We start from the raw sequence: 21,700 nt of genomic DNA on the forward strand, positions 1-21,700 counted from the left end.
GGACTAAAAACAAGAGTGAGTGGTTTGGCACACAGTGCACTGGAGTAAGAGCATGAAAATACTGCTCCTTTCTACTTATTGAATCCAGAATTATTAATCAATAAAAGAAATCAACAATAATCATGACACCAAATATTGTTAAAAGCAACAGTGAGTTACTGTAGATGTAAGAACTCAACTCCACAAATGTACACTGAAGTCATGTGAAGAACAATTCATTTACCTGAGCTGTGAGATATAAGGCAGACACTGTAGGAAACTCCTCACTTCACTCTCTTCATCTGAGAAGCCTCTCAGCTTCACTGGTTTCTTCTCTGGTTGGAGTTTCAGCACTTCCAGGAGGATGGAGGTCTTTCTCTCTGAGAGGTCTATGAACCAGACTGCAGGAGCTGACTGGAGAACTGACTGTAATGATGGAAGGACACTCAGGCCTGTTTTAGTCTCATAGTCCTTCAGGTGGGAGTACAGATCCAGCAGGAAATCACAATGATAATCCTTGTAGTAGTCATCATAATCATCATCAGTGACTTTAAGAGGGAATGTTTTGTATCTGCACACTGATGATAGCAGCTCCAGTATCTTCTCTCCTGTCTGCTGTTCTCTCTCTGCTGCTGACCAGAACAGATTCACAAAGAACCTGACTGGTTCTGAACGATCATCTGACCACGGAGGATGAAAACTGAAATAATAAAGGAAACATTTAGTGATGATCTGATCTCAGCTGCATAAACACAACAACACACTACTGATGGACTCCATCTTGTACATGCCTGTCCTGTATAAAATCTAATTACATCTTGACTGAACATCATTTTCTGACTTGTACTGACTCACAACACAAACACTAATCCTGTGTGTGAAATCACTGCATATTAGCTTCCTAGTGGTGATGTTCCCTTTATGTCATTTTACTGTGTATGAGTTTAAAATGTTAAATATATTCACAATATATAAATATAGATAGTGGAAGAAGAAAATCTAGAGTCACTATCATGTACAACAGTTACAGAAAATCCCATCATGCAATGCTTCACTTTGCTCCTGAGATCACAGACGTGTAAATTACAGTTATGCTACATTACATCTGTCAGTGATGATGAATCAGATGTCTGAATTCACAATCTGCTGCTCTCTATACAGTTGGTAGAGTTTTCATCACAGTCAGTAAAGTTCACTCCAGTCTTCAGTTCAAAAGGCAGATCAATGCAGCATTCACTGTTGGTCATTTCTTTTATTAGTTGATGTGAAATTAAATTGAAGGAGATGCTACTTATTTTATCAGTGCAATAATATTTGTTTTTATATTTCAACTGTATATTTTTAAGCTGCTGAGACATTAAAAAAGACAATACCAGTTTTAACTGCAGGTTGTTTCATTTTCGTATGATGTGCTTATATGTCTGTATGAGGAGGTTTTAGCAGAGCTGTGTTGTTCTTCTTATTGTTATTCACATAATTTCTTTATTCTCACACAGGCAGAAGACTGTGACATGTTTCCAAATAGTTGCAGTTCAATATTTCAAATAAGAAGCTGTGTACTCCCACACTCTTTTCTCTGCTTCACTGGGTCGGTCAGACAGTGACCTTCATTAAGACTAGTTAGCTTAACTTCCAGTTAGGTTTCATATTACAAGTCAGAGGACTAAAAACAAGAGTGAGTGGTTTGGCACACAGTGCACTGGAGTAAGAGCATGAAAATACTGCTCCTTTCTACTTATTGAATCCAGAATTATTAATCAATAAAAGAAATCAACAATAATCATGACACCAAATATTGTTAAAAGCAACAGTGAGTTACTGTAGATGTAAGAACTCAACTCCACAAATGTACACTGAAGTCATGTGAAGAACAATTCATTTACCTGAGCTGTGAGATATAAGGCAGACACTGTAGGAAACTCCTCACTTCACTCTCTTCATCTGAGCAGCCTGTCAGCTCCACTGGTTTCTTCTCTGGTTGGAGTTTCAGCACTTCCAGGAGGATGGAGGTCTTTCTCTCTGAGAGGTTTATGGACCAGACTGCAGGAACTGACTGGAGAACTGACTGTAATGATGGAAGGACACTCAGGCCTGTTTTAGTCTCATAGTCCTTCAGGTGGGAGTATGTATCCAGCAGGAAATCCGACCAGTTATCTTTAATAGGGAATGTTTTGTATCTGCACACTGATGATAGCAGCTCCAGTATCTTCTCTTCTGTCTGCTGTTCTCTCTCTGCTGCACAGAACAGATTCACAAAGAACCTGACTTCTGCTGAAGGATCTGACCTTTGAGGATGAAAACTGAAATAATAAAGGAAACATTTAGTGATGATCTGATCTCAGCTGCATAAATACAACAACACACTACTGATGGACTCCATCTTGTACATGCCTGTCCTGTATAAAATCTAATTACATCTTGACTGAACATCATTTTCTGACTTGTACTGACTCACAACACAAACACTAATCCTGTGTGTGAAATCACTGCATATTAGCTTCCTAGTGGTGATGTTCCCTTTATGTCATTTTACTGTGTATGAGTTTAAAATGTTAAATATATTCACAATATATAAATATAGATAGTGGAAGAAGAAAATCTAGAGTCACTATCATGTACAACAGTTACAGAAAATCCCATCATGCAATGCTTCACTTTGCTCCTGAGATCACAGACGTGTAAATTACAGTTATGCTACATTACATCTGTCAGTGATGATGAATCAGATGTCTGAATTCACAATCTGCTGCTCTCTATACAGTTGGTAGAGTTTTCATCACAGTCAGTAAAGTTCACTCCAGTCTTCAGTTCAAAAGGCAGATCAATGCAGCATTCACTGTTGGTCATTTCTTCTATTAGTTGCTGTGAAATTAAATTGAAGGAGATGCTACTTATTTTATCAGAGGAACAATATTTGTTTTTATATTTCAACTGTATATTTTAAGCTGCTGAGATATTAAAAAAGATAATACCAGTTTTAACTGCAGGTTGTTTCATTTTAGTATGATGTGCTTTATGTCTGTCTGAGGAGGTTTTAGCAGAGCTGTGTTGTTCTTCTTATTGTTATTCACATCATTTCTTTATTCTCACACAGGCAGAAGACTGTGACATGTTTCCAAATAGTTGCAGTTCAATATTTCAAATAAGAAGCTGTGTACTCCCACACTCTTTTCTCTGCTTCACTGGGTCGGTCAGACAGTGACCTTCATTAAGACTAGTTAGCTTAACTTCCAGTTAGGTTTCATATTACAAGTCAGAGGACTAAAAACAAGAGTGAGTGGTTTGGCACACAGTGCACTGGAGTAAGAGCATGAAAATACTGCTCCTTTCTACTTATTGAATCCAGAATTATTAATAAATAAAAGAAATCAACAATAATCATGACACCAAATATTGTTAAAAGCAACAGTGAGTTACTGTAGATGTAAGAACTCAACTCCACAAATGTACACTGAAGTCATGTGAAGAACAATTCATTTACCTGAGCTGTGAGATATAAGGCAGACACTGTAGGAAACTCCTCACTTCACTCTCTTCATCTGAGCAGCCTGTCAGCTCCACTGGTTTCTTCTCTGGTTGGAGTTTCAGCACTTCCAGGAGGATGGAGGTCTTTCTCTCTGAGAGGTCTATGAACCAGACTGCAGGAGCTGACTGGAGAACTGACTGTAATGATGGAAGGACACTCAGGCCTGTTGTAGTCTCATAGTCCTTCAGGTGGGAGGACAGATCCAGCAGGAAATCACACTGATATTTGTGATCATCATAATCCCTGTATCTCTCATTTAAAGGGAATGTGTGATATCTGCACACTGATGATAGCAGCTCCAGTATCTTCTCTCCTGTCTGCTGTTCTCTCTCTGCTGCTGCACAGATCAGATTCCCAAAGAACCTGACTCGTTCTGAATGATCATCTGACCACGGAGGATGAAAACTGAAATAATAAAAAGAAACATTTAGTGATGATCTGATCTCAGCTGCATAAATACAACAACACACTACTGATGGACTCCATCTTGTACATGCCTGTCCTGTATAAAATCTAATTACATCTTGACTGAACATCATTTTCTGACTTGTACTGACTCACAACACAAACACTAATCCTGTGTGTGAAATCACTGCATATTAGCTTCCTAGTGGTGATGTTCCCTTTATGTCATTTTACTGTGTATGAGTTTAAAATGTTAAATATATTCACAATATATAAATATACATAGTGGAAGAAGAAAATCTAGAGTCACTATCATGTACAACAGTTACAGAAAATCCCATCATGCAATGCTTCACTTTGCTCCTGAGATCACAGACGTGTAAATTACAGTTATGCTACATTACATCTGTCAGTGATGATGAATCAGATGTCTGAATTCACAATCTGCTGCTCTCTATACAGTTGGTAGAGTTTTCATCACAGTCAGTAAAGTTCACTCCAGTCTTCAGTTCAAAAGGCAGATCAATGCAGCATTCACTGTTGGTCATTTCTTTTATTAGTTGATGTGAAATTAAATTGAAGGAGATGCTACTTATTTTATCAGTGCAATAATATTTGTTTTTATATTTCAACTGTATATTTTTAAGCTGCTGAGACATTAAAAAAGACAATACCAGTTTTAACTGCAGGTTGTTTCATTTTAGTATGATGTGCTTTTATGTCTGTATGAGGAGGTTTTAGCAGAGCTGTGTTGTTCTTCTTATTGTTATTCACATCATCTCTTTATTCTCACACAGGCAGAAGACTGTGACATGTTTCCAAATAGTTGCAGTTCAATATTTCAAATAAGAAGCTGTGTACTCCCACACTCTTTTCTCTGCTTCACTGGGTCGGTCAGACAGTGACCTTCATTAAGACTAGTTAGCTTAACTTCCAGTTATGTTTCATATTACAAGTCAGAGGACTAAAAACAAGAGTGAGTGGTTTGGCACACAGTGCACTGGAGTAAGAGCATGAAAATACTGCTCCTTTCTACTTATTGAATCCAGAATTATTAATCAATAAAAGAAATCAACAATAATCATGACACCAAATATTGTTAAAAGCAACAGTGAGTTACTGTAGATGTAAGAACTCAACTCCACAAATGTACACTGAAGTCATGTGAAGAACAATTCATTTACCTGAGCTGTGAGATATAAGGCAGACACTGTAGGAAACTCCTCACTTCACTCTCTTCATCTGAGCAGCCTGTCAGCTCCACTGGTTTCTTCTCTGGTTGGAGTTTCAGCACTTCCAGGAGGATGGAGGTCTTTCTCTCTGAGAGGTTTATGGACCAGACTGCAGGAGCTGACTGGAGAACTGACTGTAATGATGGAAGGACACTCAGGCCTGTTTTAGTCTCATAGTCCTTCAGGTGGGAGTACAGATCCAGCAGGAAATCACACTGATAATCCTTGTAGTAGTCATCATAATCATCATCAGTGACTTTAAGAGGGAATGTTTTGTATCTGCACACTGATGATAGCAGCTCCAGTATCTTCTCTCCTGTCTGCTGTTCTCTCTCTGCTGCTGCACAGAACAGATTCACAAAGAACCTGACTCGTTCTGAATGATCATCTGACCACGGAGGATGAAAACTGAAATAATAAAGGAAACATTTAGTGATGATCTGATCTCAGCTGCATAAATACAACAACACACTACTGATGGACTTCATCTTGTACATGCCTGTCCTGTATAAAATCTAATTACATCTTGACTGAACATCATTTTCTGACTTGTACTGACTCACAACACAAACACTAATCCTGTGTGTGAAATCACTGCATATTAGCTTCCTAGTGGTGATGTTCCCTTTATGTCATTTTACTGTGTATGAGTTTATAATGTTAAATATATTCACAATATATAAATATACATAGTGGAAGAAGAAAATCTAGAGTCACTATCATGTACAACAGTTACAGAAAATCCCATCATGCAATGCTTCACTTTGCTCCTGAGATCACAGACGTGTAAATTACAGTTATGCTACATTACATCTGTCAGTGATGATGAATCAGATGTCTGAATTCACAATCTGCTGCTCTCTATACAGTTGGTAGAGTTTTCATCACAGTCAGTAAAGTTCACTCCAGTCTTCAGTTCAAAAGGCAGATCAATGCAGCATTCACTGTTGGTCATTTCTTCTTATGTTTCTACAGTTTAATTTTAGGCTGCTGAGACATTAAAAGTTCATTACCAGTTTTAACTGCAGTTTGTTTTTCACTTTTGTATGATGTGTTTATATTTCTGTATGAGGAGGTTTTAGCAGAGCTGTGTTGTTCTTCTTATTGTTATTCACATCATCTCTTTATTCTCACACAGGCAGAAGACTGTGACATGTTTCCAAATAGTTGCAGTTCAATATTTCAAATAAGAAGCTGTGTACTCCCACACTCTTTTCTCTGCTTCACTGGGTCGGTCAGACAGTGACCTTCATTAAGACTAGTTAGCTTAACTTCCAGTTAGGTTTCATATTACAAGTCAGAGGACTAAAAACAAGAGTGAGTGGTTTGGCACACAGTGCACTGGAGTAAGAGCATGAAAATACTGCTCCTTTCTACTTATTGAATCCAGAATTATTAATCAATAAAAGAAATCAACAATAATCATGACACCAAATATTGTTAAAACCAACAGTGAGTTACTGTAGATGTAAGAACTCAACTCCACAAATGTACACTGAAGTCATGTGAAGAACAATTCATTTACCTGAGCTGTGAGATATAAGGCAGACACTGTAGGAAACTCCTCACTTCACTCTCTTCATCTGAGAAGCCTCTCAGCTTCACTGGTTTCTTCTCTGGTTGGAGTTTCAGCACTTCCAGGAGGATGGAGGTCTTTCTCTCTGAGAGGTCTATGAACCAGACTGCAGGAACTGACTGGAGAACTGACTGTAATGATGGAAGGACACTCAGGCCTGTTTTAGTCTCATAGTCCTTCAGGTGGGAGGACAGATCCAGCAGGAAATCACACTGATATTCCTCGTAGTAGTCATCATCATCATCATCGATGACTTTAAGAGGGAATGTTTTGTATCTGCACACTGATGATAGCAGCTCCAGTATCTTCTCTCCTGTCTGCTGTTCTCTCTCTGCTGCTGACCAGAACAGATTCACAAAGAACCTGACTGGTTCTGAACGATCATCTGACCACGGAGGATGAAAACTGAAATAATAAAGGAAACATTTAGTGATGATCTGATCTCAGCTGCATAAACACAACAACACACTACTGATGGACTCCATCTTGTACATGCCTGTCCTGTATAAAATCTAATTACATCTTGACTGAACATCATTTTCTGACTTGTACTGACTCACAACACAAACACTAATCCTGTGTGTGAAATCACTGCATATTAGCTTCCTAGTGGTGATGTTCCCTTTATGTCATTTTACTGTGTATGAGTTTAAAATGTTAAATATATTCACAATATATAAATATAGATAGTGGAAGAAGAAAATCTAGAGTCACTATCATGTACAACAGTTACAGAAAATCCCATCATGCAATGCTTCACTTTGCTCCTGAGATCACAGACGTGTAAATTACAGTTATGCTACATTACATCTGTCAGTGATGATGAATCAGATGTCTGAATTCACAATCTGCTGCTCTCTATACAGTTGGTAGAGTTTTCATCACAGTCAGTAAAGTTCCCTCCAGTCTTCAGTTCAAAAGGCAGATCAATGCAGCATTCACTGTTGGTCATTTCTTTTATTAGTTGATGTGAAATTAAATTGAAGGAGATGCTACTTATTTTATCAGTGCAATAATATTTGTTTTTATATTTCAACTGTATATTTTTAAGCTGCTGAGACATTAAAAAAGACAATACCAGTTTTAACTGCAGGTTGTTTCATTTTCGTATGATGTGCTTATATGTCTGTATGAGGAGGTTTTAGCAGAGCTGTGTTGTTCTTCTTATTGTTATTCACATAATTTCTTTATTCTCACACAGGCAGAAGACTGTGACATGTTTCCAAATAGTTGCAGTTCAATATTTCAAATAAGAAGCTGTGTACTCCCACACTCTTTTCTCTGCTTCACTGGGTCGGTCAGACAGTGACCTTCATTAAGACTAGTTAGCTTAACTTCCAGTTAGGTTTCATATTACAAGTCAGAGGACTAAAAACAAGAGTGAGTGGTTTGGCACACAGTGCACTGGAGTAAGAGCATGAAAATACTGCTCCTTTCTACTTATTGAATCCAGAATTATTAATCAATAAAAGAAATCAACAATAATCATGACACCAAATATTGTTAAAAGCAACAGTGAGTTACTGTAGATGTAAGAACTCAACTCCACAAATGTACACTGAAGTCATGTGAAGAACAATTCATTTACCTGAGCTGTGAGATATAAGGCAGACACTGTAGGAAACTCCTCACTTCACTCTCTTCATCTGAGCAGCCTGTCAGCTCCACTGGTTTCTTCTCTGGTTGGAGTTTCAGCACTTCCAGGAGGATGGAGGTCTTTCTCTCTGAGAGGTTTATGGACCAGACTGCAGGAACTGACTGGAGAACTGACTGTAATGATGGAAGGACACTCAGGCCTGTTTTAGTCTCATAGTCCTTCAGGTGGGAGTATGTATCCAGCAGGAAATCCGACCAGTTATCTTTAATAGGGAATGTTTTGTATCTGCACACTGATGATAGCAGCTCCAGTATCTTCTCTTCTGTCTGCTGTTCTCTCTCTGCTGCACAGAACAGATTCACAAAGAACCTGACTTCTGCTGAAGGATCTGACCTTTGAGGATGAAAACTGAAATAATAAAGGAAACATTTAGTGATGATCTGATCTCAGCTGCATAAATACAACAACACACTACTGATGGACTCCATCTTGTACATGCCTGTCCTGTATAAAATCTAATTACATCTTGACTGAACATCATTTTCTGACTTGTACTGACTCACAACACAAACACTAATCCTGTGTGTGAAATCACTGCATATTAGCTTCCTAGTGGTGATGTTCCCTTTATGTCATTTTACTGTGTATGAGTTTAAAATGTTAAATATATTCACAATATATAAATATACATAGTGGAAGAAGAAAATCTAGAGTCACTATCATGTACAACAGTTACAGAAAATCCCATCATGCAATGCTTCACTTTGCTCCTGAGATCACAGACGTGTAAATTACAGTTATGCTACATTACATCTGTCAGTGATGATGAATCAGATGTCTGAATTCACAATCTGCTGCTCTCTATACAGTTGGTAGAGTTTTCATCACAGTCAGTAAAGTTCACTCCAGTCTTCAGTTCAAAAGGCAGATCAATGCAGCATTCACTGTTGGTCATTTCTTCTTATGTTTCTACAGTTTAATTTTAGGCTGCTGAGACATTAAAAGTTCATTACCAGTTTTAACTGCAGTTTGCTTTTCACTTTTGTATGATGTGTTTATATGTCTGTCTGAGGAGGTTTTAGCAGAGCTGTGTTGTTCTTCTTATTGTTATTCACATCATTTCTTTATTCTCACACAGGCAGAAGACTGTGACATGTTTCCAAATAGATGCAGTTCAATATTTCAAATAAGAAGCTGTGTACTCCCACACTCTTTTCTCTGCTTCACTGGGTCGGTCAGACAGTGACCTTCATTAAGACTAGTTAGCTTAACTTCCAGTAATGTTTCATATTACAAGCCAGAGGACTAAAAACAAGAGTGAGTGGTTTGGCACACAGTGCACTGGAGTAAGAGCATGAAAATACTGCTCCTTTCTACTTATTGAATCCAGAATTATTAATCAATCAACAATAATCATGACACCAAATATTGTTAAAAGCAACAGTGAGTTACTGTAGATGTAAGAACTCAACTCCACAAATGTACACTGAAGTCATGTGAAGAACAATTCATTTACCTGAGCTGTGAGATATAAGGCAGACACTGTAGGAAACTCCTCACTTCACTCTCTTCATCTGAGCAGCCTGTCAGCTTCACTGGTTTCTTCTCTGGTTGGAGTTTCAGCACTTCCAGGAGGATGGAGGTCTTTCTCTTTGAGAGGTCTATGGACCAGACTGCAGGAGCTGACTGGAAAACTGACTGTAATGATGGAAGGACACTCAGGCCTGTTTTAGTCTCATAGTCCTTCAGGTGGGAGGACAGATCCAGCAGGAAATCACACTGACAATCCTTGTAGTAGTCATCATCATCATCATCATCAACATCAATGACTTTAAGAGGGAATGTTTTGTATCTGCACACTGATGATAGCAGCTCCAGTATCTTCTCTCCTGTCTGCTGTTCTCTCTCTGCTGCTGCACAGAACAGATTCCCAAAGAACCTGACTCGTTTTGAATGATCTGACCACGGAGGATCAAAACTGAAATAATAAAGGAAACATTTAGTGATGATCTGATCTCAGCTGCATAAATACAACAACACACTACTGATGGACTCCATCTTGTACATGCCTGTCCTGTATAAAATCTAATTACATCTTGACTGAACATCATTTTCTGACTTGTACTGACTCACAACACAAACACTAATCCTGTGTGTGAAATCACTGCATATGAGCTTCCTAGTGGTGATGTTCCCTTTATGTCATTTTACTGTGTATGAGTTTAAAATGTTAAATATATTCACAATATATAAATATAGATAGTGGAAGAAGAAAATCTAGAGTCACTATCATGTACAACAGTTACAGAAAATCCCATCATGCAATGCTTCACTTTGCTCCTGAGATCACAGACGTGTAAATTACAGTTATGCTACATTACATCTGTCAGTGATGATGAATCAGATGTCTGAATTCACAATCTGCTGCTCTCTATACAGTTGGTAGAGTTTTCATCACAGTCAGTAAAGTTCCCTCCAGTCTTCAGTTCAAAAGGCAGATCAATGCAGCATTCACTGTTGGTCATTTCTTTTATTAGTTGATGTGAAATTAAATTGAAGGAGATGCTACTTATTTTATCAGTGGAACAATATTTGTTTTTATATTTCAACTGTATATTTTGAAGCTGCTGAGATATTAAAAAAGATAATACCAGTTTTAACTGCAGGTTGTTTCATTTTAGTATGATGTGCTTTTATGTCTGTCTGAGGAGGTTTTAGCAGAGCTGTGTTGTTCTTCTTATTGTTATTCACATCATCTCTTTATTCTCACACAGGCAGAAGACTGTGACATGTTTCCAAATAGTTGCAGTTCAATATTTCAAATAAGAAGCTGTGTACTCCCACACTCTTTTCTCTGCTTCACTGGGTCGGTCAGACAGTGACCTTCATTAAGACTAGTTAGCTTAACTTCCAGTTATGTTTCATATTACAAGTCAGAGGACTAAAAACAAGAGTGAGTGGTTTGGCACACAGTGCACTGGAGTAAGAGCATGAAAATACTGCTCCTTTCTACTTATTGAATCCAGAATTATTAATAAATAAAAGAAATCAACAATAATCATGACACCAAATATTGTTAAAAGCAACAGTGAGTTACTGTAGATGTAAGAACTCAACTCCACAAATGTACACTGAAGTCATGTGAAGAACAATTCATTTACCTGAGCTGTGAGATATAAGGCAGACACTGTAGGAAACTCCTCACTTCACTCTCTTCATCTGAGCAGCCTGTCAGCACCACTGGTTTCTTCTCTGGTTGGAGTTTCAGCACTTCCAGGAGGATGGAGGTCTTTCTCTCTGAGAGGTCTATGGACCAGACTGCAGGAGCTGACTGGAGAACTGACTGTAATGATGGAAGGACACTCAGGCCTGTTTTAGTCTCATAGTCCTTCAGGTGGGAGTATGTATCCAGCAGGAAATCACACTGATATTTGTGATCATCATAATCCCTGTATCTCTCATTTAAAGGGAATGTGTGATATCTGCACACTGATGATAGCAGCTCCAGTATCTTCTCTCCTGTCTGCTGTTCTCTCTCTGCTGCTGCACAGAACAGATTCCCAAAGAACCTGACTCGTTTTGAATGATCTGACCACGGAGGATCAAAACTGAAATAATAAAGGAAACATTTAGTGATGATCTGATCTCAGCTGCATAAATACAACAACACACTACTGATGGACTCCATCTTGTACATGCCTGTCCTGTATAAAATCTAATTACATCTTGACTGAACATCATTTTCTGACTTGTACTGACTCACAACACAAACACTAATCCTGTGTGTGAAATCACTGCATATGAGCTTCCTAGTGGTGATGTTCCCTTTATGTCATTTTACTGTGTATGAGTTTAAAATGTTAAATATATTCACAATATATAAATATAGATAGTGGAAGAAGAAAATCTAGAGTCACTATCATGTACAACAGTTACAGAAAATCCCATCATGCAATGCTTCACTTTGCTCCTGAGATCACAGACGTGTAAATTACAGTTATGCTACATTACATCTGTCAGTGATGATGAATCAGATGTCTGAATTCACAATCTGCTGCTCTCTATACAGTTGGTAGAGTTTTCATCACAGTCAGTAAAGTTCCCTCCAGTCTTCAGTTCAAAAGGCAGATCAATGCAGCATTCACTGTTGGTCATTTCTTTTATTAATTGCTGTGAAATTAAATTGAAGGAGATGCTACTTATTTTATCAGTGCAACAATATTTGTTTTTATATTTCAACTGTATATTTTAAGCTGCTGAGATATTAAAAAAGACAATACCAGTTTTAACTGCAGGTTGTTTCATTTTAGTATGATGTGCTGTTATGTCTGTCTGAGGAGGTTTTAGCAGAGCTGTGTTGTTCTTCTTATTGTTATTCACATCATCTCTTTATTCTCACACAGGCAGAAGACTGTGACATGTTTCCAAATAGTTGCAGTTCAATATTTCAAATAAGAAGCTGTGTACTCCCACACTCTTTTCTCTGCTTCACTGGGTCGGTCAGACAGTGACCTTCATTAAGACTAGTTAGCTTAACTTCCAGTTAGGTTTCATATTACAAGTCAGAGGACTAAAAACAAGAGTGAGTGGTTTGGCACACAGTGCACTGGAGTAAGAGCATGAAAATACTGCTCCTTTCTACTTATTGAATCCAGAATTATTAATAAATAAAAGAAATCAACAATAATCATGACACCAAATATTGTTAAAAGCAACAGTGAGTTACTGTAGATGTAAGAACTCAACTCCACAAATGTACACTGAAGTCATGTGAAGAACAATTCATTTACCTGAGCTGTGAGATATAAGGCAGACACTGTAGGAAACTCCTCACTTCACTCTCTTCATCTGAGCAGCCTGTCAGCTCCACTGGTTTCTTCTCTGGTTGGAGTTTCAGCACTTCCAGGAGGATGGAGGTCTTTCTCTCTGAGAGGTTTATGGACCAGACTGCAGGAGCTGACTGGAAAACTGACTGTAATGATGGAAGGACACTCAGGCCTGTTTTAGTCTCATAGTCCTTCAGGTGGGAGTACAGATCCAGCAGGAAATCACACTGATAATCCTTGTAGTAGTCATCATAATCATCATCAGTGACTTTAAGAGGGAATGTTTTGTATCTGCACACTGATGATAGCAGCTCCAGTATCTTCTCTCCTGTCTGCTGTTCTCTCTCTGCTGCTGCACAGAACAGATTCACAAAGAACCTGACTGGTTCTGAATGATCATCTGACCACGGAGGATGAAAACTGAAATAATAAAGGAAACATTTAGTGATGATCTGATCTCAGCTGCATAAATACAACAACACACTACTGATGGACTTCATCTTGTACATGCCTGTCCTGTATAAAATCTAATTACATCTTGACTGAACATCATTTTCTGACTTGTACTGACTCACAACACAAACACTAATCCTGTGTGTGAAATCACTGCATATTAGCTTCCTAGTGGTGATGTTCCCTTTATGTCATTTTACTGTGTATGAGTTTATAATGTTAAATATATTCACAATATATAAATATACATAGTGGAAGAAGAAAATCTAGAGTCACTATCATGTACAACAGTTACAGAAAATCCCATCATGCAATGCTTCACTTTGCTCCTGAGATCACAGACGTGTAAATTACAGTTATGCTACATTACATCTGTCAGTGATGATGAATCAGATGTCTGAATTCACAATCTGCTGCTCTCTATACAGTTGGTAGAGTTTTCATCACAGTCAGTAAAGTTCACTCCAGTCTTCAGTTCAAAAGGCAGATCAATGCAGCATTCACTGTTGGTCATTTCTTCTTATGTTTCTACAGTTTAATTTTAGGCTGCTGAGACATTAAAAGTTCATTACCAGTTTTAACTGCAGTTTGTTTTTCACTTTTGTATGATGTGTTTATATTTCTGTATGAGGAGGTTTTAGCAGAGCTGTGTTGTTCTTCTTATTGTTATTCACATCATCTCTTTATTCTCACACAGGCAGAAGACTGTGACATGTTTCCAAATAGATGCAGTTCAATATTTCAAATAAAAAGCTGTGTACTCCCACACTCTTTTCTCTGCTTCACTGGGTCGGTCAGACAGTGACCTTCATTAAGACTAGTTAGCTTAACTTCCAGTTAGGTTTCATATTACAAGTCAGAGGACTAAAAACAAGAGTGAGTGGTTTGGCACACAGTGCACTGGAGTAAGAGCATGAAAATACTGCTCCTTTCTACTTATTGAATCCAGAATTATTAATCAATCAACAATAATCATGACACCAAATATTGTTAAAACCAACAGTGAGTTACTGTAGATGTAAGAACTCAACTCCACAAATGTACACTGAAGTCATGTGAAGAACAATTCATTTACCTGAGCTGTGAGATATAAGGCAGACACTGTAGGAAACTCCTCACTTCACTCTCTTCATCTGAGCAGCCTGTCAGCTTCACTGGTTTCTTCTCTGGTTGGAGTTTCAGCACTTCCAGGAGGATGGAGGTCTTTCTCTTTGAGAGGTTTATGGACCAGACTGCAGGAGCTGACTGGAAAACTGACTGTAATGATGGAAGGACACTCAGGCCTGTTGTAGTCTCATAGTCCTTCAGGTGGGAGGACAGATCCAGCAGGAAATCACACTGACAATCCTTGTAGTAGTCATCATCATCATCATCATCAACATCAATGACTTTAAGAGGGAATGTTTTGTATCTGCACACTGATGATAGCAGCTCCAGTATCTTCTCTCCTGTCTGCTGTTCTCTCTCTGCTGCTGCACAGAACAGATTCACAAAGAACCTGACTCGTTCTGAATGATCTGACCATCGATGATGAAAACTGAAATAATAAAGGAAACATTTAGTGATGATCTGATCTCAGCTGCATAAATACAACAACACACTACTGATGGACTCCATCTTGTACATGCCTGTCCTGTATAAAATCTAATTACATCTTGACTGAACATCATTTTCTGACTTGTACTGACTCACAACACAAACACTAATCCTGTGTGTGAAATCACTGCATATGAGCTTCCTAGTGGTGATGTTCCCTTTATGTCATTTTACTGTGTATGAGTTTAAAATGTTAAATATATTCACAATATATAAATATACATAGTGGAAGAAGAAAATCTAGAGTCACTATCATGTACAACAGTTACAGAAAATCCCATCATGCAATGCTTCACTTTGCTCCTGAGATCACAGACGTGTAAATTACAGTTATGCTACATTACATCTGTCAGTGATGATGAATCAGATGTCTGAATTCACAATCTGCTGCTCTCTATACAGTTGGTAGAGTTTTCATCACAGTCAGTAAAGTTCACTCCAGTCTTCAGTTCAAAAGGCAGATCAATGCAGCATTCACTGTTGGTCATTTCTTTTATTAGTTGATGTGAAATTAAATTGAAGGAGATGCTACTTATTTTATCAGTGGAACAATATTTGTTTTTATATTTCAACTGTATATTTTGAAGCTGCTGAGATATTAAAAAAGATAATACCAGTTTTAACTGCAGGTTGTTTCATTTTAGTATGATGTGCTTTTATGTCTGTCTGAGGAGGTTTTAGCAGAGCTGTGTTGTTCTTCTTATTGTTATTCACATCATCTCTTTATTCTCACACAGGCAGAAGACTGTGACATGTTTCCAAATAGTTGCAGTTCAATATTTCAAATAAGAAGCTGTGTACTCCCACACTCTTTTCTCTGCTTCACTGGGTCGGTCAGACAGTGACCTTCATTAAGACTAGTTAGCTTAACTTCCAGTTATGTTTCATATTACAAGTCAGAGGACTAAAAACAAGAGTGAGTGGTTTGGCACACAGTGCACTGGAGTAAGAGCATGAAAATACTGCTCCTTTCTACTTATTGAATCCAGAATTATTAATAAATAAAAGAAATCAACAATAATCATGACACCAAATATTGTTAAAAGCAACAGTGAGTTACTGTAGATGTAAGAACTCAACTCCACAAATGTACACTGAAGTCATGTGAAGAACAATTCATTTACCTGAGCTGTGAGATATAAGGCAGACACTGTAGGAAACTCCTCACTTCACTCTCTTCATCTGAGCAGCCTGTCAGCACCACTGGTTTCTTCTCTGGTTGGAGTTTCAGCACTTCCAGGAGGATGGAGGTCTTTCTCTCTGAGAGGTCTATGGACCAGACTGCAGGAGCTGACTGGAGAACTGACTGTAATGATGGAAGGACACTCAGGCCTGTTTTAGTCTCATAGTCCTTCAGGTGGGAGTATGTATCCAGCAGGAAATCACACTGATATTTGTGATCATCATAATCCCTGTATCTCTCATTTAAAGGGAATGTGTGATATCTGCACACTGATGATAGCAGCTCCAGTATCTTCTCTCCTGTCTGCTGTTCTCTCTCTGCTGCTGCACAGAACAGATTCCCAAAGAACCTGACTCGTTTTGAATGATCTGACCACGGAGGATCAAAACTGAAATAATAAAGGAAACATTTAGTGATGATCTGATCTCAGCTGCATAAATACAACAACACACTACTGATGGACTCCATCTTGTACATGCCTGTCCTGTATAAAATCTAATTACATCTTGACTGAACATCATTTTCTGACTTGTACTGACTCACAACACAAACACTAATCCTGTGTGTGAAATCACTGCATATGAGCTTCCTAGTGGTGATGTTCCCTTTATGTCATTTTACTGTGTATGAGTTTAAAATGTTAAATATATTCACAATATATAAATATAGATAGTGGAAGAAGAAAATCTAGAGTCACTATCATGTACAACAGTTACAGAAAATCCCATCATGCAATGCTTCACTTTGCTCCTGAGATCACAGACGTGTAAATTACAGTTATGCTACATTACATCTGTCAGTGATGATGAATCAGATGTCTGAATTCACAATCTGCTGCTCTCTATACAGTTGGTAGAGTTTTCATCACAGTCAGTAAAGTTCCCTCCAGTCTTCAGTTCAAAAGGCAGATCAATGCAGCATTCACTGTTGGTCATTTCTTTTATTAATTGCTGTGAAATTAAATTGAAGGAGATGCTACTTATTTTATCAGTGCAACAATATTTGTTTTTATATTTCAACTGTATATTTTAAGCTGCTGAGATATTAAAAAAGACAATACCAGTTTTAACTGCAGGTTGTTTCATTTTAGTATGATGTGCTGTTATGTCTGTCTGAGGAGGTTTTAGCAGAGCTGTGTTGTTCTTCTTATTGTTATTCACATCATCTCTTTATTCTCACACAGGCAGAAGACTGTGACATGTTTCCAAATAGTTGCAGTTCAATATTTCAAATAAGAAGCTGTGTACTCCCACACTCTTTTCTCTGCTTCACTGGGTCGGTCAGACAGTGACCTTCATTAAGACTAGTTAGCTTAACTTCCAGTTAGGTTTCATATTACAAGTCAGAGGACTAAAAACAAGAGTGAGTGGTTTGGCACACAGTGCACTGGAGTAAGAGCATGAAAATACTGCTCCTTTCTACTTATTGAATCCAGAATTATTAATAAATAAAAGAAATCAACAATAATCATGACACCAAATATTGTTAAAAGCAACAGTGAGTTACTGTAGATGTAAGAACTCAACTCCACAAATGTACACTGAAGTCATGTGAAGAACAATTCATTTACCTGAGCTGTGAGATATAAGGCAGACACTGTAGGAAACTCCTCACTTCACTCTCTTCATCTGAGCAGCCTGTCAGCTCCACTGGTTTCTTCTCTGGTTGGAGTTTCAGCACTTCCAGGAGGATGGAGGTCTTTCTCTCTGAGAGGTTTATGGACCAGACTGCAGGAGCTGACTGGAAAACTGACTGTAATGATGGAAGGACACTCAGGCCTGTTTTAGTCTCATAGTCCTTCAGGTGGGAGTACAGATCCAGCAGGAAATCACACTGATAATCCTTGTAGTAGTCATCATAATCATCATCAGTGACTTTAAGAGGGAATGTTTTGTATCTGCACACTGATGATAGCAGCTCCAGTATCTTCTCTCCTGTCTGCTGTTCTCTCTCTGCTGCTGCACAGAACAGATTCACAAAGAACCTGACTGGTTCTGAATGATCATCTGACCACGGAGGATGAAAACTGAAATAATAAAGGAAACATTTAGTGATGATCTGATCTCAGCTGCATAAATACAACAACACACTACTGATGGACTTCATCTTGTACATGCCTGTCCTGTATAAAATCTAATTACATCTTGACTGAACATCATTTTCTGACTTGTACTGACTCACAACACAAACACTAATCCTGTGTGTGAAATCACTGCATATTAGCTTCCTAGTGGTGATGTTCCCTTTATGTCATTTTACTGTGTATGAGTTTATAATGTTAAATATATTCACAATATATAAATATACATAGTGGAAGAAGAAAATCTAGAGTCACTATCATGTACAACAGTTACAGAAAATCCCATCATGCAATGCTTCACTTTGCTCCTGAGATCACAGACGTGTAAATTACAGTTATGCTACATTACATCTGTCAGTGATGATGAATCAGATGTCTGAATTCACAATCTGCTGCTCTCTATACAGTTGGTAGAGTTTTCATCACAGTCAGTAAAGTTCACTCCAGTCTTCAGTTCAAAAGGCAGATCAATGCAGCATTCACTGTTGGTCATTTCTTCTTATGTTTCTACAGTTTAATTTTAGGCTGCTGAGACATTAAAAGTTCATTACCAGTTTTAACTGCAGTTTGTTTTTCACTTTTGTATGATGTGTTTATATTTCTGTATGAGGAGGTTTTAGCAGAGCTGTGTTGTTCTTCTTATTGTTATTCACATCATCTCTTTATTCTCACACAGGCAGAAGACTGTGACATGTTTCCAAATAGATGCAGTTCAATATTTCAAATAAAAAGCTGTGTACTCCCACACTCTTTTCTCTGCTTCACTGGGTCGGTCAGACAGTGACCTTCATTAAGACTAGTTAGCTTAACTTCCAGTTAGGTTTCATATTACAAGTCAGAGGACTAAAAACAAGAGTGAGTGGTTTGGCACACAGTGCACTGGAGTAAGAGCATGAAAATACTGCTCCTTTCTACTTATTGAATCCAGAATTATTAATCAATCAACAATAATCATGACACCAAATATTGTTAAAACCAACAGTGAGTTACTGTAGATGTAAGAACTCAACTCCACAAATGTACACTGAAGTCATGTGAAGAACAATTCATTTACCTGAGCTGTGAGATATAAGGCAGACACTGTAGGAAACTCCTCACTTCACTCTCTTCATCTGAGCAGCCTGTCAGCTTCACTGGTTTCTTCTCTGGTTGGAGTTTCAGCACTTCCAGGAGGATGGAGGTCTTTCTCTTTGAGAGGTTTATGGACCAGACTGCAGGAGCTGACTGGAAAACTGACTGTAATGATGGAAGGACACTCAGGCCTGTTGTAGTCTCATAGTCCTTCAGGTGGGAGGACAGATCCAGCAGGAAATCACACTGACAATCCTTGTAGTAGTCATCATCATCATCATCATCAACATCAATGACTTTAAGAGGGAATGTTTTGTATCTGCACACTGATGATAGCAGCTCCAGTATCTTCTCTCCTGTCTGCTGTTCTCTCTCTGCTGCTGCACAGAACAGATTCACAAAGAACCTGACTCGTTCTGAATGATCTGACCATCGATGATGAAAACTGAAATAATAAAGGAAACATTTAGTGATGATCTGATCTCAGCTGCATAAATACAACAACACACTACTGATGGACTCCATCTTGTACATGCCTGTCCTGTATAAAATCTAATTACATCTTGACTGAACATCATTTTCTGACTTGTACTGACTCACAACACAAACACTAATCCTGTGTGTGAAATCACTGCATATGAGCTTCCTAGTGGTGATGTTCCCTTTATGTCATTTTACTGTGTATGAGTTTAAAATGTTAAATATATTCACAATATATAAATATACATAGTGGAAGAAGAAAATCTAGAGTCACTATCATGTACAACAGTTACAGAAAATCCCATCATGCAATGCTTCACTTTGCTCCTGAGATCACAGACGTGTAAATTACAGTTATGCTACATTACATCTGTCAGTGATGATGAATCAGATGTCTGAATTCACAATCTGCTGCTCTCTATACAGTTGGTAGAGTTTTCATCACAGTCAGTAAAGTTCCCTCCAGTCTTCAGTTCAAAAGGCAGATCAATGCAGCATTCACTGTTGGTCATTTCTTTTATTAGTTGATGTGAAATTAAATTGAAGGAGATGCTACTTATTTTATCAGTGGAACAATATTTGTTTTTATATTTCAACTGTATATTTTGAAGCTGCTGAGATATTAAAAAAGATAATACCAGTTTTAACTGCAGGTTGTTTCATTTTAGTATGATGTGCTTTTATGTCTGTCTGAGGAGGTTTTAGCAGAGCTGTGTTGTTCTTCTTATTGTTATTCACATCATCTCTTTATTCTCACACAGGCAGAAGACTGTGACATGTTTCCAAATAGTTGCAGTTCAATATTTCAAATAAGAAGCTGTGTACTCCCACACTCTTTTCTCTGCTTCACTGGGTCGGTCAGACAGTGACCTTCATTAAGACTAGTTAGCTTAACTTCCAGTTATGTTTCATATTACAAGTCAGAGGACTAAAAACAAGAGTGAGTGGTTTGGCACACAGTGCACTGGAGTAAGAGCATGAAAATACTGCTCCTTTCTACTTATTGAATCCAGAATTATTAATAAATAAAAGAAATCAACAATAATCATGACACCAAATATTGTTAAAAGCAACAGTGAGTTACTGTAGATGTAAGAACTCAACTCCACAAATGTACACTGAAGTCATGTGAAGAACAATTCATTTACCTGAGCTGTGAGATATAAGGCAGACACTGTAGGAAACTCCTCACTTCACTCTCTTCATCTGAGCAGCCTGTCAGCACCACTGGTTTCTTCTCTGGTTGGAGTTTCAGCACTTCCAGGAGGATGGAGGTCTTTCTCTCTGAGAGGTCTATGGACCAGACTGCAGGAGCTGACTGGAGAACTGACTGTAATGATGGAAGGACACTCAGGCCTGTTTTAGTCTCATAGTCCTTCAGGTGGGAGTATGTATCCAGCAGGAAATCACACTGATATTTGTGATCATCATAATCCCTGTATCTCTCATTTAAAGGGAATGTGTGATATCTGCACACTGATGATAGCAGCTCCAGTATCTTCTCTCCTGTCTGCTGTTCTCTCTCTGCTGCTGCACAGAACAGATTCCCAAAGAACCTGACTCGTTTTGAATGATCTGACCACGGAGGATCAAAACTGAAATAATAAAGGAAACATTTAGTGATGATCTGATCTCAGCTGCATAAATACAACAACACACTACTGATGGACTCCATCTTGTACATGCCTGTCCTGTA

The 21,700-nt window shown here is 38.2% G+C and overlaps 1 protein-coding gene across 1 annotated transcript in view; it reads right to left on the reverse strand.

Moving 5' to 3' along the window:
• Positions 1 to 219: 219 nt before the first annotated feature.
• Positions 220 to 21,700, reverse strand: part of LOC141763299 (uncharacterized) — a 33,575-nt gene continuing 12,094 nt past the window's right edge. Inside the window, exons 8-14 of the mRNA XM_074627869.1 lie at positions 21,153 to 21,599; positions 17,944 to 18,399; positions 16,315 to 16,761; positions 11,477 to 11,923; positions 9,832 to 10,293; positions 6,668 to 7,123; positions 220 to 679 (exon numbers count right to left, since the gene is read on the reverse strand). Coding sequence (XP_074483970.1) covers positions 220 to 679; positions 6,668 to 7,123; positions 9,832 to 10,293; positions 11,477 to 11,923; positions 16,315 to 16,761; positions 17,944 to 18,399; positions 21,153 to 21,599 — 3,175 coding nt within the window. The remainder of the gene's footprint in view (positions 680 to 6,667; positions 7,124 to 9,831; positions 10,294 to 11,476; positions 11,924 to 16,314; positions 16,762 to 17,943; positions 18,400 to 21,152; positions 21,600 to 21,700) is intronic.

Source organism: Sebastes fasciatus, chromosome 24 (assembly GCF_043250625.1).
Source record: "Sebastes fasciatus isolate fSebFas1 chromosome 24, fSebFas1.pri, whole genome shotgun sequence".
Lineage (NCBI taxonomy): Eukaryota > Metazoa > Chordata > Actinopteri > Perciformes > Sebastidae > Sebastes > Sebastes fasciatus.